The sequence below is a fragment of the Podarcis liolepis genome, assembly GCF_965112155.1.
Source record: "Podarcis liolepis genome assembly, chromosome: 7".
Classification (NCBI taxonomy): domain Eukaryota; kingdom Metazoa; phylum Chordata; class Lepidosauria; order Squamata; family Lacertidae; genus Podarcis; species Podarcis liolepis.
This window is the reverse complement of record NC_139561.1, coordinates 1392292-1406768: the sequence shown is the minus strand read 5'-3', so window position 1 is coordinate 1406768 and position 14477 is coordinate 1392292. Positions and strand designations below refer to the sequence as shown.

Here is a 14477-nt window from a genome sequence, read left to right as displayed (position 1 = left end):
ATGGGAATACAGAAACAAAGGCTCATGTGTTGCTAGTATGCTCTTTTTACAAATATTTGCTTAAAGAGGTAATCACCTCATCACCAGTGTTCGGAATTCACTGTGCACCATGCACGTTTGCTATTGGCAAGGGTCCAGTTGCAACTACATGGAGATTTCTGGGCGCCAGGTTGGTGACTGACGTCTCAATCGAGCCAGATGACTCATGTGCAAGTTGTGAGTCTTGTGCTTCTGTGCGGCTATGCAAATCATAGACCCCTTGCTGGGCACCTTAGTCCTCCATCATCACATCAAGGAAAGTAAGTGCAGGGCTGAATACAGATCTATTTGACTGTGCTACAGCCTTTCCACAGGCCACCCAAATGGAACTCACAAACCACAGTTTAAAAACCTCTGCCTTAGTCCATAGTTTACATCTTTTCCATTTCTGCTGCATTTCTCCTTCTTACATATTGGGACAGTCAAGCAATGTAGTTGAGATCATCGAAGCGTAGAATTGTTGGAAGGGATCCTTAGGGTCATCTAGTCCAACCCCCTGGTGAATAGACATTCTGCTGTGGTGGCCATAACCAAGGTTTAAGGTGTCACTTGGCACCTGGCTTGTATATCTGAGTTTCTAACACTGCTCATCATTATCTCATCCAGGAGGTTTAGTTGATTATTACATGAATCTTCTCTTATAGACCAAGATAAGCTGGTGACAGCAAAGACCACAAGTATTTTAGCTTCTGCCATTAAAGTAAGGACCACAATGATGTCCTCTGAAATTGACGCTTTTATATTTAGTTGTGTTTATATAGGTGCACTCTGTGCACAAATTAGAATGGCTGGTGCAAATATATTATTTTTGTAATAGGTTTTTTTTGGTCAGCCAGCTTCAGGCCTTTCAGACAGCACAAACTAGTTAATCTCTGATCAATGTAGACTTCTGATATTTGAAAGTAATTGCATATATAGCATGGTGTAAATTCCAGAGTACTTGCTCATGAGTTACTAAGCAGCCCTACATCTCTTTTCAACTTCTGATAAATATTACTGTTCTCTTTTCTTGCTGATATTGTATATACCGTAACTTTGCAAAGACTTGTGAGTGTGAGTTTGGCAAGGACTGGGTTAAATTCAGCTGAGCTGCTGACGCAGTGCGTATCCAGGTAGAGCAGGGTGCCACACCTGAGCAAATCGGAATACACTGAGCAGAGCTGCAAGGATGGTTGGCTGAGTTGTTGAAGAGAGACCGTCTGCCGGAGGGAGTGGTCTGTGGCCAGGTGCCACCGTTGTGGGAGTTGGACGTCTGCTTTGATGGGACTTTGAGCTGTTATGATGTGCAAGCAGTTGTACTGGAACTGGGACTCCACCTTTATCTCAGGCATCTATTTGGAGGAGAATTCAGTGGCCACCCAGAAGGCACAAACATGCAAGGCAGTGCCACAGGTGCGGTCTGAGAGCATCCTTGAAGCATCTCCATGTAAACCAGTGTGGTTCAGTTGGCAACAGACTGTGAGCTGAGTAATTTCAACGCTGTCCTGTCTGGGATTAGCAATTCTAAACTATGTTTTTTGAATTGTGGATTTTCATAGATACTGTATTGTGTGTCTCTCATTCTTCCATGGAATGATGTGTTCTTAAATTGGCTTCTATCAGGTGGTAGAATTCTTGAGTTTCAGTTTGGGTGATTGAACTTGTGCTACCCATTATATTTGTGGAGCCAATTGCAAGACAGTTTCTAGCATCAAACATGATTTTGATTTGGCTATTGTGTGCTTTTCTCTCTTTTGACTGAGGATATTTTGTATCTTAGGGAAAGTAAATTGGCTGTTGCAGCCTTTCCCTTAGGAAAACCCACCCAATCCCTCAGGTTTTTTTCCTTAAAAAAGAAAAGGGGAAGAAAGAGCCCTGGGATTCAATCAGTGGCGAAGAGGTGATGTTTAGAGCAGTTGAAGTTGCTATTGTGCACACTATTAAGTAACTGAGAGATTTTATTTGTGTATTGCTGTGGAAAGGTACATCAGGTTGTTTTCTGGCATGGCAAGATATGAGGGAAGAACAAAGAGATTTGGTGAATATAGCTGTTTCCTTATTGCTGCTTTGAGATTATTCAAATGTAAAGGTGGAAGAAAAATGGCAAAACAAGAAATGTCTACAAACTTTTGGAGAAAAAATGGTTCTGCCTTAACTTTTGTATAAAAACAGAAGGATTTCCTTGTTGAATTGTACCAAAGGTCCATCATAGTGCAGCATCCTGTTTCTAGCACTGGCCAGCCAGGGGTCTCTATTATTCATGGGAGGAGCCTTCTCCTGGTAGTCAGACATAGGTAAAGGGACTCTGACCGTTAAGTCCAGTCGTGGATGACTCGGGCTGTGGCACTCATCTCGCTTTACTGTCCAAGGGAGCCGGCATTTGTCCGCAGACAGCTTCCAGGTCATGTGTCCAGTATGACTAAGCCACTTCTGGTGAACCAGAGCAGCGCACGGAAACGCCATTCAGCTTCCCACCGGAGCGGTACCTATTTATCTACTTGCACTTTGACGTGCTTACGAACTGCTAGGTTGGCAGGAGCAGGGACCGAACAACGGGAGCTCACTCCGTCTTGGGGATTTGAACCACTGACCTTCTGATTGGCAAGCCCTAGGCTCAGTGGTTTAGACCCAGCTCTTATCCTAATCGAGCCCTTCCCATCTTGATCACCACCACATGTTTGAACTACAACTACCATAAAGAGAGTTTGAGTTCTAAGCATCTGGAAGGGACCAGGATGGAGACTGCTGTCCTTTAAAAATCCCATCAGTATCTCTCATGATAGAGAATTCCAAAGTGCTTTTAGCACAGTTTGGGTAAAGAGTAAATCAGTATGAATATTATTTCAAGGCATAAGCTGGTCACCAGTTCCTGTTTAGCACTTTTATATTGTGAAATTAATTTATAAATCTTTTCTACACAGTTACAGGGATAAGTTCTCTGTCATTGCAGTCTGTGTTAAGGGTGCATTTTTGGTCACTGAGGCCATTTATTTGGATAAGTTATCTGCTCTATTCTACCCCCAAGGCTCTCCGACAGATGAAAGAATTTCAATCAAATATGCTATGGTTTATAAGACTGAGAATGAGTGTTATACCTGGATGCTCTTTTTTCTCTTGCACTGCACTGAAATACTTTCAGCGTTCGTTAAAACCATTGTTTACTGTTACTTCCAAACTGAGAAACTGGTTAAATTTTAGACTACAAACAAAGTCTGAAAATGCAGTCTGAACGAGGTGGAAACACATGGGCACAATGGTTTTTCTCAGTCGAATAAATCATGGTTTTGGGGGGCCACAGGTATAAATATTTATGAACTGATGGCACCCCGTTTTATAATTAAATTATAGGACTGGTGCTCGCACCACCAAACCTCATTTTGGAGTGTTATGAGCAAAACCTGCAGTTGGGTGCTCCTGCCTGCCCTCCAATCCCACAATGCTGCACTACATGGGGTTACCTTGCAGTTCCAGCCAAACAGAGGCAGACTTTAACTCTAGTTGCCCTCCAAACCAGGCATGCAGACTGAGTTAAAGTCCTGTTTGGTAGGGCAAGCACAGTCCATAGTTTTCCAATTGAAGAATTGGATTACAGTGAGGGGTACAGGCAGGTGTGTGAGGCTTGTTGAACCACCTAAGTATAGCGTGGGATTGCACTTGGACTGAGCTGTGTGTGAGAGAAAGGAGGAGACTCGGATGCCACTTCCTGCATCTGAGCATTGAAAAGTGCCCTGTAGTTTATAGAAAAACAAAGGGGAAAAGAAATTGCAATGCAATTCTGGGCTGCATCAATAGGAGTATAGCATCTAGATCAAGGGAAGTAATAATGCCACTGTATTCTGCTCTGGTCAGACCTCACCTGGAGTGCTGTGTCCAGTTCTGGGCACCACAGTTCAAGGACACTGACAAACTGGAACGTGTCCAGAGGAGGGCAACCAAAATGGTCAAAGGCCTGGAAACGATGCCTTATGAGGAATGGCTAAGGGAGCTGGGCATATTTAGCCTGGAGAAGAGGAGGTTAAGGGGTGATATGATAGCCATGTTCAAATATATAAAAGGATGTCATATAGAGGAAGGAGAAAGGTTGTTTTCTGCTGCTCCAGAGAAGCGGACACGGAGCAATGGATCCAAACTACAAGAAAGAAGATTCCACCTAAACATTAGGAAGAACTTCCTGACAGTAAGAGCTGTTCGACAGTGGAATTTGCTGCCAAGGAGTGTGGTGGAGTCTCCTACTTTGGAGGTTTTTAAGCAGAGGCTTGACAACCATATGTCAGGAGTGCTCTGATGGTGTTTCCTGCTTGGCAGGGGGTTGGACTCGATGGCCCTTGTGGTCTCTTCCAACTCCGTGAAGCCTGGACGTGCTGATCTCAGCGCGCGCAGGCTTCAGCATGGCGGCAACTCTCCGCAAGCAGCGGGAGCGCTCCCGCTGCTTGCGGAGAGGTCCGCGAAGCCTGGAGAGCGAGAGGGGTCGGTGCGCACCGACCCCTCTCGCTCTCCAGGCTTCAGCGAAAGCCTGCATTCGCCCCATAGGACGCACACACATTTCCGCTTCATTTTTGGAGCGGAAAAAGTGCGTCTTATAGGGTGAAAAATACGGTATTTCTTTTGGTGACACTTTTCTGGTTTGATGTAAATATTCTTGAGAGAGAGGTGTTGCATCTTGAATTTTGAAAACTTACACAAAACAAAACCCTGTTTGTAGGTTTGTAGGTCACCCATTGCCTTTTGTTGCAGTTCCTAACCAGGTTCTGTGCTGTCTATTACAGGTGCACTTGGGATACACGCCTGCCTGCCCCTGCTTCCTTCCCTCCCTTTTGCTTTTTCAGGAGTCACTTATTTCCTTGGATTTATTAAGTGGCTATTACCGTATTTTTTGCTCTATATGACGCACTTTTCCCCCTCCAAAAATTAAGGGGAAATGTGTGTGCGTCCTATGGAGTGAATGCAGGCTCCTTGGCTTCAGCGATAGCAACGCGAAGCCTCCGACGCGCAGAGGGAGCGCTCCCTCCATGCTCTGGAGGCTTCGCACTGCTTTCACAGAAGCCTGGAGAGCGAGAGGCATCGGTGCGCACTAACCCCTCTTGCTCTCCAGGCTTCAGGGATAGCCGCCTGAAGCCTTCGGAGCACAGCGTGAGTTGTCTCTGCGTTCTGGAGGCTTCAGGTTCCTTTCGCTGAAGCCGGGAGAGTCTTGCTCTCCCGGCTTCAGCAAAAGGAACCCGAAGCCTGCGGAGCACAACAGGAACTCGCGCTGCACTCCGAAGGCTTCCGGAATCTTTGAGGCTGGCGGTGGGGGAAAGCAGTGCTTCCCCCCGCCAGCCCCAAAGAGCAGGTTGAAAGGAACCCAAAGCCTCCGGAGCCCAGCGGGAACTCCCGCCGCGCTCCTGAGGCTTCGGGTTGCCTTCACTGAAGCCTGGAGAGCGAGAGGGGCAGTGCGCAGCGACCCCTCTCACTCTCCAGGCTTCCAAGGTAGCCGCCTGAAGCCTCCAGAGTGCAGCGGGAATGTCCACTGCGCTCCGGAGGCTTCAGGTGAACGCACCTTGAATGCGCAGAACGCACCTTGTTTTAGAGGGGGAGAACAAGAAAAAAAAATCTCCCCCTCTCTGCGCAGCGCCCCTTCAGCGAAGCGGCAGGAGAAATGGAAGGGGCTCCGTTTCTCCTGCCGCTTCGCTGAAGGCACACTGAGCAGAGAGGGGGAGAATTTTTTTTTCTTGTTCTCCCCCTCTAAAACAAGGTGCTTCCTATGGTTGGGTGCGTCCTATAGAGCGAAAAATATGGTAATTCCTTTAGATTACTCTTAACAGGCAAGCATAATGATAAGACGGATTGGACTAGCATTTTTACTAGCACACCTGGCTTTATATTTTTCTTGCTTTGTGAATTACAGTGGTACCTCGGGTTACATACGCTTCAGGTTAAGGTCTCCGCTAACCCAGAAATAGTACCTCGGGTTAAGAACTTTGCTTCAGGATGAGAATAGAAATCGTGCTACGGCAGCAGCAGGAGGCCTCATTAGCTAAAGTGGTACCTCAGGTTAAGAACAGTTTCAGGTTAAGAATGGACCTCCGGAGCGAATTAAGTTCTTAACCCCGAGGTACCACTGTAGTTCTCCACTGTAGTGGAAGAAAACTGTGCTATCCCAAAGCTTTTCCTTCTTTCCTGGATTGCTGGATCTGTTAAGTAGTGCTTTTGTTGTTGTTAACTTGGAGAGATATTTGTTTCTTTTACAGAAAGTAGGAGTAACAGGAGCCCCTGATCCACAAGTCCGCTGTCCATCAGTCATCGAGTTTGGGAAATATGAAATCCACACCTGGTATTCCTCTCCATACCCACAAGAGTATTCCAGGTACAACACAGGCCTCCTCTCTATTATACAGTTTACATTATGCAGCTGAATGTTTAGCAAGTGTAGGAAATAAAGTGTAACTATGTGTTAAGCCTGACAAGCTCATACTGTAAAGACATGCTCTTCCTTAAAATTAGGACTGGATGTCCTCTGAACAAACCAAATGTGTAACCAAGTTAAATCGTGCAATGTATATATTATATATATAGGTATTTGCTTGTGTAGCATTTTTTTTTTTAAGGTTGAAGCTATCAAAGAATTAATATATTTTAGTAAGCACTGTGACATGGGGGGGGGGAGGAAAGAGCAAAGAGCATGGAAATTTGAGTGTAGTGGCTGGTGTGCAAAAATAGTAGCAAAGATTGGAGACACAGGATTTTGAAACTGCCCGGCCCCCCTCAGATCCTTCTGCCACTGATTTTCTTCTTGAAGTAAAGGCATTGCATTTGCAACTGTGAGAGTTGGCAACTTGTTTTTAAACAAACACAAGCACAGAAATGTCAGCATGTCAAATTGTGTTGGGTTCCTCGTTTCTCTGATCATCTTCACATACAGTATAGGTACAGATCTGCTCTACTTATAACCAAGGAAAACCAGACAATATTTAGTGATAACTGAAAAAAGTATTCAGAATAATCAGAGCTGAGCTTCCTCCTATCTTTGGGATTAACATACTGAAAGACTTTGTTTTATTAAACATTTTGTAGATGTGTTCTTTATTTTCTGTGCCGTGCAGCAAAGAAACAGAAGAGCGGAATTTCTATTTTATTGAAATTTGTATGATGGGGAGGGTCATAGCTCAGTGGTACAGCATCTGCTTTGCATACAGGAGGTTCCAGGTTTCATCACCAGCATCTCCAGGTAGATTCAGGAAGGCCCCTTGTTTGAAACCCAGGGAAGCGCTGCCAGCCTGTGGAAGTAATACTGAGCTAGATGGGCCAATAGGTCTGACTTGATAATAGGCAGCTTGCTATGTATGTTCCAGTTGCCAGTTGCATAAATTAAGGGGTGGAGGGATAGTACTGGAAAGGGGCCTACGGGGTCCCTTCATATCCAGTGATGGACGCCCTTGGTAAACTTTAAGCTAGAAGTAATCCTAAGAGGTCTTTGTTAAGACCCTCAGTCTCAGTAACTGAATCCAACCAAATACACATTTTAACCTGCTCTTATGCTTTTTTTGTTTCTATATTGCCTCCTGTATACCCAGCTTTAAGACAATGGACCTTTATGGGAGTTGCCACAGTAGAGATAACAGTACTGATTGCCTCAAGTTGTAACCTTGCAAAACTGCTCAATGCATCCATGCCTTTAATCTTGCAGGCTGCCTAAGCTGTACATTTGTGAATTCTGTCTTAAGTATATGAAAAGCAGAACTATCCTTCAGCAACACATGAAGAAGTGTGGCTGGTTTCATCCCCCAGCCAATGAAATTTACAGGAAGAGCAATGTTTCAGTCTTTGAGGTAAGTGTCAAAGATTATTAGCTGCTGTTTATGTCCCTGCCTGAATCTCTGGGGCATAATCTGCTGTGAGCTTCCCAGAGAAGAACTGTTGTAGGAACCCAATTCCCTTGTAATGGGCTCTAATCATGGCTAGAATCCCCTCTTTGGGAGGCTGAGGGCAGCCCAGTTTTTAAAAAACAACCCAGAGCTGTCTTACTTTTGTAATATTTCATGAGTGTCTCATTCCATTCAGTAATGATTAGCTGCAAAACAGAAGTGTATTGGCATTTTATGTTGTACATCCCTCTTAGGAAAAGGTTGGTAGTGTGAGGAGCGCTGGCCGCTTTGGGCTTCTCCTCATAGTGACTACTTACCTCAGGCTGCATCCTTTAGTTCTTGAAGCTACAAGTCCTTAGATGGTTTGTGTCTGTTTGGTATAATCCTACTCGATTTAAGCAAATCACTTTGTGTTGTGGCCTGCTAGCAGTTCATGAGAGATAGTGTCTTGACCTGTTCTCCATTTTTCTAAGGTGGATGGCAACGTCAGTACCATTTACTGCCAGAACCTGTGTCTATTAGCAAAACTCTTCCTGGATCACAAGACGCTCTATTATGATGTGGAGCCATTTCTCTTCTATGTGCTGACGCAAAATGACCTGAAGGGTTGCCACCTGGTTGGCTATTTCTCCAAGGTGAGAGGTGGGGGGGATTTCCACTTGTTGGTGTTCTGTTGGTGTCCTGACAATACCTAAGGAACTATAAACCAGGAGCATATCTATCATGCACTTTTTAAAAAATCTGCACCAAGTTAATCCAAATATTGGGTGGTGAAAAGCTGGATTCTTAAGCTTTTGCTTAATTGATTGCTCTGTTTTTGCTAAGCACGAGGAGAGGCACAAGGCACTACAGGCCCTTGCTTAACTCCTGGAACTTTTCCTGCTGACATGTGCAGGAGCTTTGGCCATACACTTTCCCATGCCTATGCTTGCACTTAAAAGAAAAAAGACTGGGAATGTCTTTTTGAGACTGAAACTCCCAGTAAACTGAATTCTGCACCCAAAATTGCATTCCACACTTTTTTGTGCTTGTGTGGATTTGCTTCATACACACAACCCTGACTATGGCCAAATACTTAGTGTGTGCCAAAAGACTATAAACTTTCTTTTGTTCTTCCTGTCAAGTCTTGTGTGTGATAAGACTGGCTGTACCTCTGGAAAAGTCTATTCACACTGGTATGACTCGTACCCAAGAAAATATAATTGGATTTGAATTGTGCGTAAACTGAAAGTCATTTTTCAGCAGATCTAAATAATCTCCCTCCTTAGTGTAGTGGATCTAACCAAACTAGTGTCCAGTCACACTTCTGAAGTGATGGGTATAATTTTATGGGTTCCAAACAGCCTTTAAAGTTCTGCATAAGCAGAATCCAGGGAATTGAAGCAGTTAATCAAAGCAGCTTTCTTTTTTATGCTGTTGAACAGAGTGTATTCTCTAAGGAGCATGAATTCCAGCCTGGCAGCTCTGAGGGGAGAGGGTTTTAAATGACTTCCTAGTCCCTTGGGTGGTGAGGAGGAGAGTTAGTTGGTGAAGTAAACATTAATTGTTACCTCCAGTGAGCTTGCTTCTCAAATCAGATGCTGATCTCATTTCAGAGCTTTTGTTTGCATTTTGGGAAAGAGACCATGGAGGCTGAATGTGGCTTTAGTATTCCTCACACAGGGACAGAGAGCTACTTTGAAAGGCCCGTCTTAACACCCCCCCCCCAAAAAAATAGAAGTTGTTTTTTGCTTCAACACTTTCAGAAAAGGAAATAATGTAGCCTTAATCTATGGCTATCCCACCCCCCCCCACAAGCCCACCTGCAGATGGACTTTTATTTTGTCTTACCCCCACCCCCCACAAAGGTTCTTTATTGCTTTGGAAATCTCTGAGGATTTGAAAAGCCCTTTGTAGAGAAGTAGGGAGAGAAGTTTGCTGTAAGTACAAGGTCCTGAAATTATGTATAACAGGGGAGGGGTCATGATTCCGGTGGTGGTGCAGGTTCATTCTTGAGCATCTTTAACTAAAAAGGATCACAGGTAGCAGGACTGGGAGGGCCTATGTGACTGAGACCCCGGAGAACCACTGTCACGTGGAGTGGTAGACATTACTGCACTAGGCACATGAATGATACAAGTTTACAGAAAGCAACTTTGTGTGCTCAGTGACAGTTCTTTCTTCCTTTCCCTTCCTGGCTGTGATCACAGAGGTTCAGTGGCTGGATAATGCCTTGTGTTCTTTCCTTGGAGACTTGCTTTTGGGGTGATTGTGATTTACCCCAATTAATTCCTCATCGAGAAGAAGTTCTTTTCCATCTTGCTAATCTTCTGTGTTTGTGTGTGTGTGTGTGTGTCTCTCTTACTAGGAGAAGCACTGCCAGCAGAAATACAATGTTTCCTGCATAATGATTCTTCCCCAGTACCAGCGCAAGGGCTATGGCAGGTTCCTCATTGATTTCAGTAAGCATATTCTCATTTTTCTGCCTTTCTCTTCAGCTTCAGATTAAAGTTTATGAAACCATGCAATTCTCCAGCACTTTATTTCAAGAGCATTAATTATCTGAAATGGCTACTTTTTGGGATTCTGGCCAGCATCCTTTTCCCAACTACTTGCTTGCACCCCAGATGCTTGCACACAAGCCCCCCTCCTTCCCCATCACACTTCAGCCCCCAAGGACATCTAAGATGGCACTTCAGAACTTGCTCTTCTTCCCTGCTTTCCTAGCCATGTGGAGAGGCAGAAATTTTATTTGTATGTTTAAAAGGCTATTTATATCCTGTCTTTTCCACTACGTCGTGCCAAGTGGCTAACAAACACATCAAATCATTTACCAGTAGTCTTTACCCTTTTCACTCCTGGGACTCACCTGTAGCATTTGAACACCCACTTCTTATTTTTTTGACCATATATTTGTGTGAATTTATTGACAAACTAGCATAAATTTATTATGCGTTTTGGCTGAAATACAACCTGATTAGGGAAAGTGACCAGTTTGCAAATCTACTACATCAGTAGATGGGTTTCTTCTTTCAGAAGAGAGTAAAGCGAACCATCAGGGCCAGCCCTGAACAAGGCAGCTGCCTCAAGCAGCAGATGCTGGGTCTGGTGAGGGCACCCATTTCTTCTGAGCCCCCTGACCGTTTGGCCTTATTAGAGGAGGGAGCTGTGTGTGCCTGAAAGCCTGCCTTGCACCCCAAAGCTTTCTGATGTGGTAGAGGTTGCTGTGCTGTTGCTAGGTGCGGAAATAAGTTTAAGCTGCCAGTCAGGCTGGCTTCTGTGTGTTCAGTGGAAGTGGACACCATCTTGCCTTTCATTGCAGACAGCAAAACATTTTTAGTTGGCACTACTGATGCTGTGGTGTAAACCACTGAGCCTTGGGCTTGCCGATCGGAAGGTTGGCAGTTTGGAATCCCTGCGACGGGGTGAGATCCCGTTGCTTGGTCCCTGCTCCTGCCCACCTAGCAGTTCGTAAGCACGAAGTGCAAGTAGATAAATAGGTACCGCTCCTGTGGGAAGGTAAACGTCGTTTCTGTGCGCTGCTCTAGTTTGCCAGAAGCGGTTTAGTCATGCTGGCCACATGACCCGGAAGCTGTCTGTGGACAAACACCAGCTCCCTTGGCCAGTAAAGCAAGATGAGCGCTGCAACCCCAGAGTCCTTCGCGACTGGACTTAATTGTCAGGGGTCCCTTTACCTTTACCTTTACTGGTGGTTATGACATATCTGTGCAGCTGCTGTTTAATTTCCCATTATAAATGTTTGTCTGAAAAATGAATAGGCATTAAATATAGAATTTCCATTTTTCTGTTCAAATTAGTTTTGTACTAAATATTCAAGAAAAAATATTAATATTACAAAGGAACAAAGGCATATATATCCTTAAAGCATATAGGATCGTCACATAAAGGAAAACAAAGAAGCAAGGTGCGTTTTCTGGAGGACTCAATGGAGGACTCAATGGCAGTGGCATCAGACGCAAAGGGAATACAGCCACGTTGCTTTCTGGAGGGAAAGCAAAGAGCCAGTTCCAAAGCTAAGCTAACTACCTTTCGCCAAGTCCTTCTATCTTTTATATTCTATTTTTATCACTGACCATCACTTCTGATGGGCATCTTCCCATTTGGTGAGGAGTGAGGCCCACATTATTCACTCTTATAGGAATGCTGATGCTCACTCACTCATCGTCAGGAAAAAACACATGTACTGTAGAACCGGACGAGGGGACCTCTGGCTCTGACCATTGGTCATGCTGACTGGGGCTGATGGGAGTCAGAGGTCACCTGCAGAGCCATCGGTTCCCCATCCCTGCTAAAGAACTTCCAGCAGCAAAACCCTTTCATTAGCATTCTTTTAATGCAAAAGTTTGCCCATGTACAGTCTGCTTTAATGCTTAGTTTACATAAGTGCTTGAGACAGTAGCTTGAGACAGTAGCTCCTTCATTTGCTTCACTATCACATTGCTGAGACTGATGTGCAAGTTGAAGGTTTGTGAAAAGTCAGCGGATTATGAAGGTTGGTTGGTTTTGTATTTGAACTTACAAATGAAGAGTGGAGGGAGTTGATTCAAACAGAATTTTTAAACAGACAGGTGAATGGTGAGCCCTGCTACCTGGGCGGAAGAGCATCTTTGGTGAATTCTGCACCTGGAAAATCAAGTTGCATCTGCCTCTTAGTCCTCACAGTGGTATCTTGTAGCAGCCCTTGGACTTCATAACTTCAAAGCTTGACTAACGTAATGTAGTGCCCTTGGGATCACCTACAGAGAAACCCTGTGTCTCTCCAGGTGTCTGTGGGCTGACATTCCCATCAGCCACATGGCCAGGGGCCAAAAATGTCGTCGTAGTCCAGCAACACCTGTAGAACAGGAGCAGGAGGTTCCTCCAGGCCTCTTTTTGAAAGTAGCAGCTAGAATGCAACCCTGAAACTTGCCTGCTGATGAGGACAAGTCATAGGGAGTGTGAACTGAATGGGTTTTCCATGGCCAACAGAAGCTTCATATCACCTATATATTTCACGAGTAACTGTTAGACAACTTGCTTCAAACCAGTAGGCTTGGCTAGATCACCCTGTTACGTGACAGCAGCCTTGTGGCATGATAAATACATTACAAATACATTTTGGCATATACTTTTGTGGACTAGGGTCCACATGAGATCTGCTATAAAGTCGCTCACATCAGTGGCTTTTGGATCATTCTCTGGAAAGTAAGGGAAGGGAAGGAGATGAAGGCATATGTAGAGGTAGCAAAGGTAAAAATAACATGTCTGATTAAAAAGTGAGTCAGTTGTTAATAGTTGTATTCTGGATCTAGCAAGGATGAGTGAATTGACAGAGTCAGCCCTGTGTTCACACAGCAGGAGTGAAAGAGAGAAGTATTGTGGGAAGTACTAAAAATAGTAAGAGGGCCAAGAAAACGTAATTTGACCAAAATACTCTGGATAAATTAAGCATTTGAGATAAAGAAGTGCCTGGATTTCCAGTTCCAAAACCATCTTGTGTTGACCTAGAGGGAGTTTGCCAGAAAATGGGATCAAAATATGTTTGGATTCCCTGTCCACAGAGGTATGCGTTGTTGTTTTGAGCATACCTATACAGAATCTACATTTCTAGTCCTGTAAAATTGCTCTTAATTTCCAGTAATACATAATGTGTTCCCCTGTTCAGAGTTACAATGCCCATTATTTGGGCACCTAATAATACAAGGTGCCATTTATGTTTGAAATAATTCTTGGAACATCTAATTTCCCTAATTAACAATGATAGAGTTCACGTACATCCTCTATTAGCAACTGCTTCATTAGGATGGTCTAAAGTGGTTTGGTCATGTCATTGGTTGTGGCCGTTTGGAAGCCCCACCTATCTGTCCTTGCCTCTCATAGCAAGCTCAGCTGGCAAGTGCCAACGGGATGATGGCCAAAATGGAGCTGCTAAAAAACAAGAGAGAGGTATGCTTTAGGAAGAGGGAGGAAACCTTAAGGTTTGCAGAAAGGCAAACAATCAATAGAGGGTGGGGAACAAAAGGGAGGGGGGAAATTCCCCAAACAACTGTGTGAAGAATGAGAAAGCTTAGTAGCAACTGTGGCCGGGGGGGGGGGGGCAGGGGGAAAAGGCCATGATTTGTTGACCACAACCCTGAACAGGAGGAGCTCTGCTCTGCAATATTTTTTTGCAAGTTTCACTTTTTTCACTGTAACAGAAAAAATCTGCCACCTAGTGGCACTGTTTATATCCAATTACAGTCAGACAGTGTAGCCTGCAAGACCTTTCCCACTGATTTACCAGCGTTTGCTTCCATGATCCCATGGGAATTGGTGCTGAAACACTTCGGGGGGGGGGGGTTGGTTGACCTTTTCCGAAATCAAAGGTCTTAATTGGAGGGTGTTCTACATTTCTGTCCATGTTTCTGAAAAATTCAAAATGGCTTCAGCACAGATTAGAATCATGTGTCTCCTTGTAAGGTGGCTACCTCTGTGTGGAAGGGGGCGGGAAATGCTGGTGACCTCCGAAGAGAAGAGCTTCTGGGTCCTGTGAGAGCCATTGGCTGTTTTTGTTGACTTAAATTCCAGTCAGAGTTCCTGACCCTATAGCTGAATAAGGAGCAGACACTCAAAGAGGGTAGGCTAGCTTCCGTACAGAGC

The 14477-nt window shown here is 44.6% G+C and overlaps 1 protein-coding gene across 1 annotated transcript in view; it reads left to right on the top strand.

Moving 5' to 3' along the window:
* The window catches only part of KAT6A (lysine acetyltransferase 6A), an 81001-nt gene that overhangs the window by 47312 nt on the left and 19212 nt on the right, over nucleotides 1-14477 (top strand). Inside the window, exons 9-12 of the mRNA XM_083514094.1 lie at nucleotides 6246-6361; nucleotides 7682-7823; nucleotides 8333-8494; nucleotides 10207-10300. Of these exons, the coding sequence (XP_083370220.1) occupies nucleotides 6246-6361; nucleotides 7682-7823; nucleotides 8333-8494; nucleotides 10207-10300 (514 nt within the window). The remainder of the gene's footprint in view (nucleotides 1-6245; nucleotides 6362-7681; nucleotides 7824-8332; nucleotides 8495-10206; nucleotides 10301-14477) is intronic.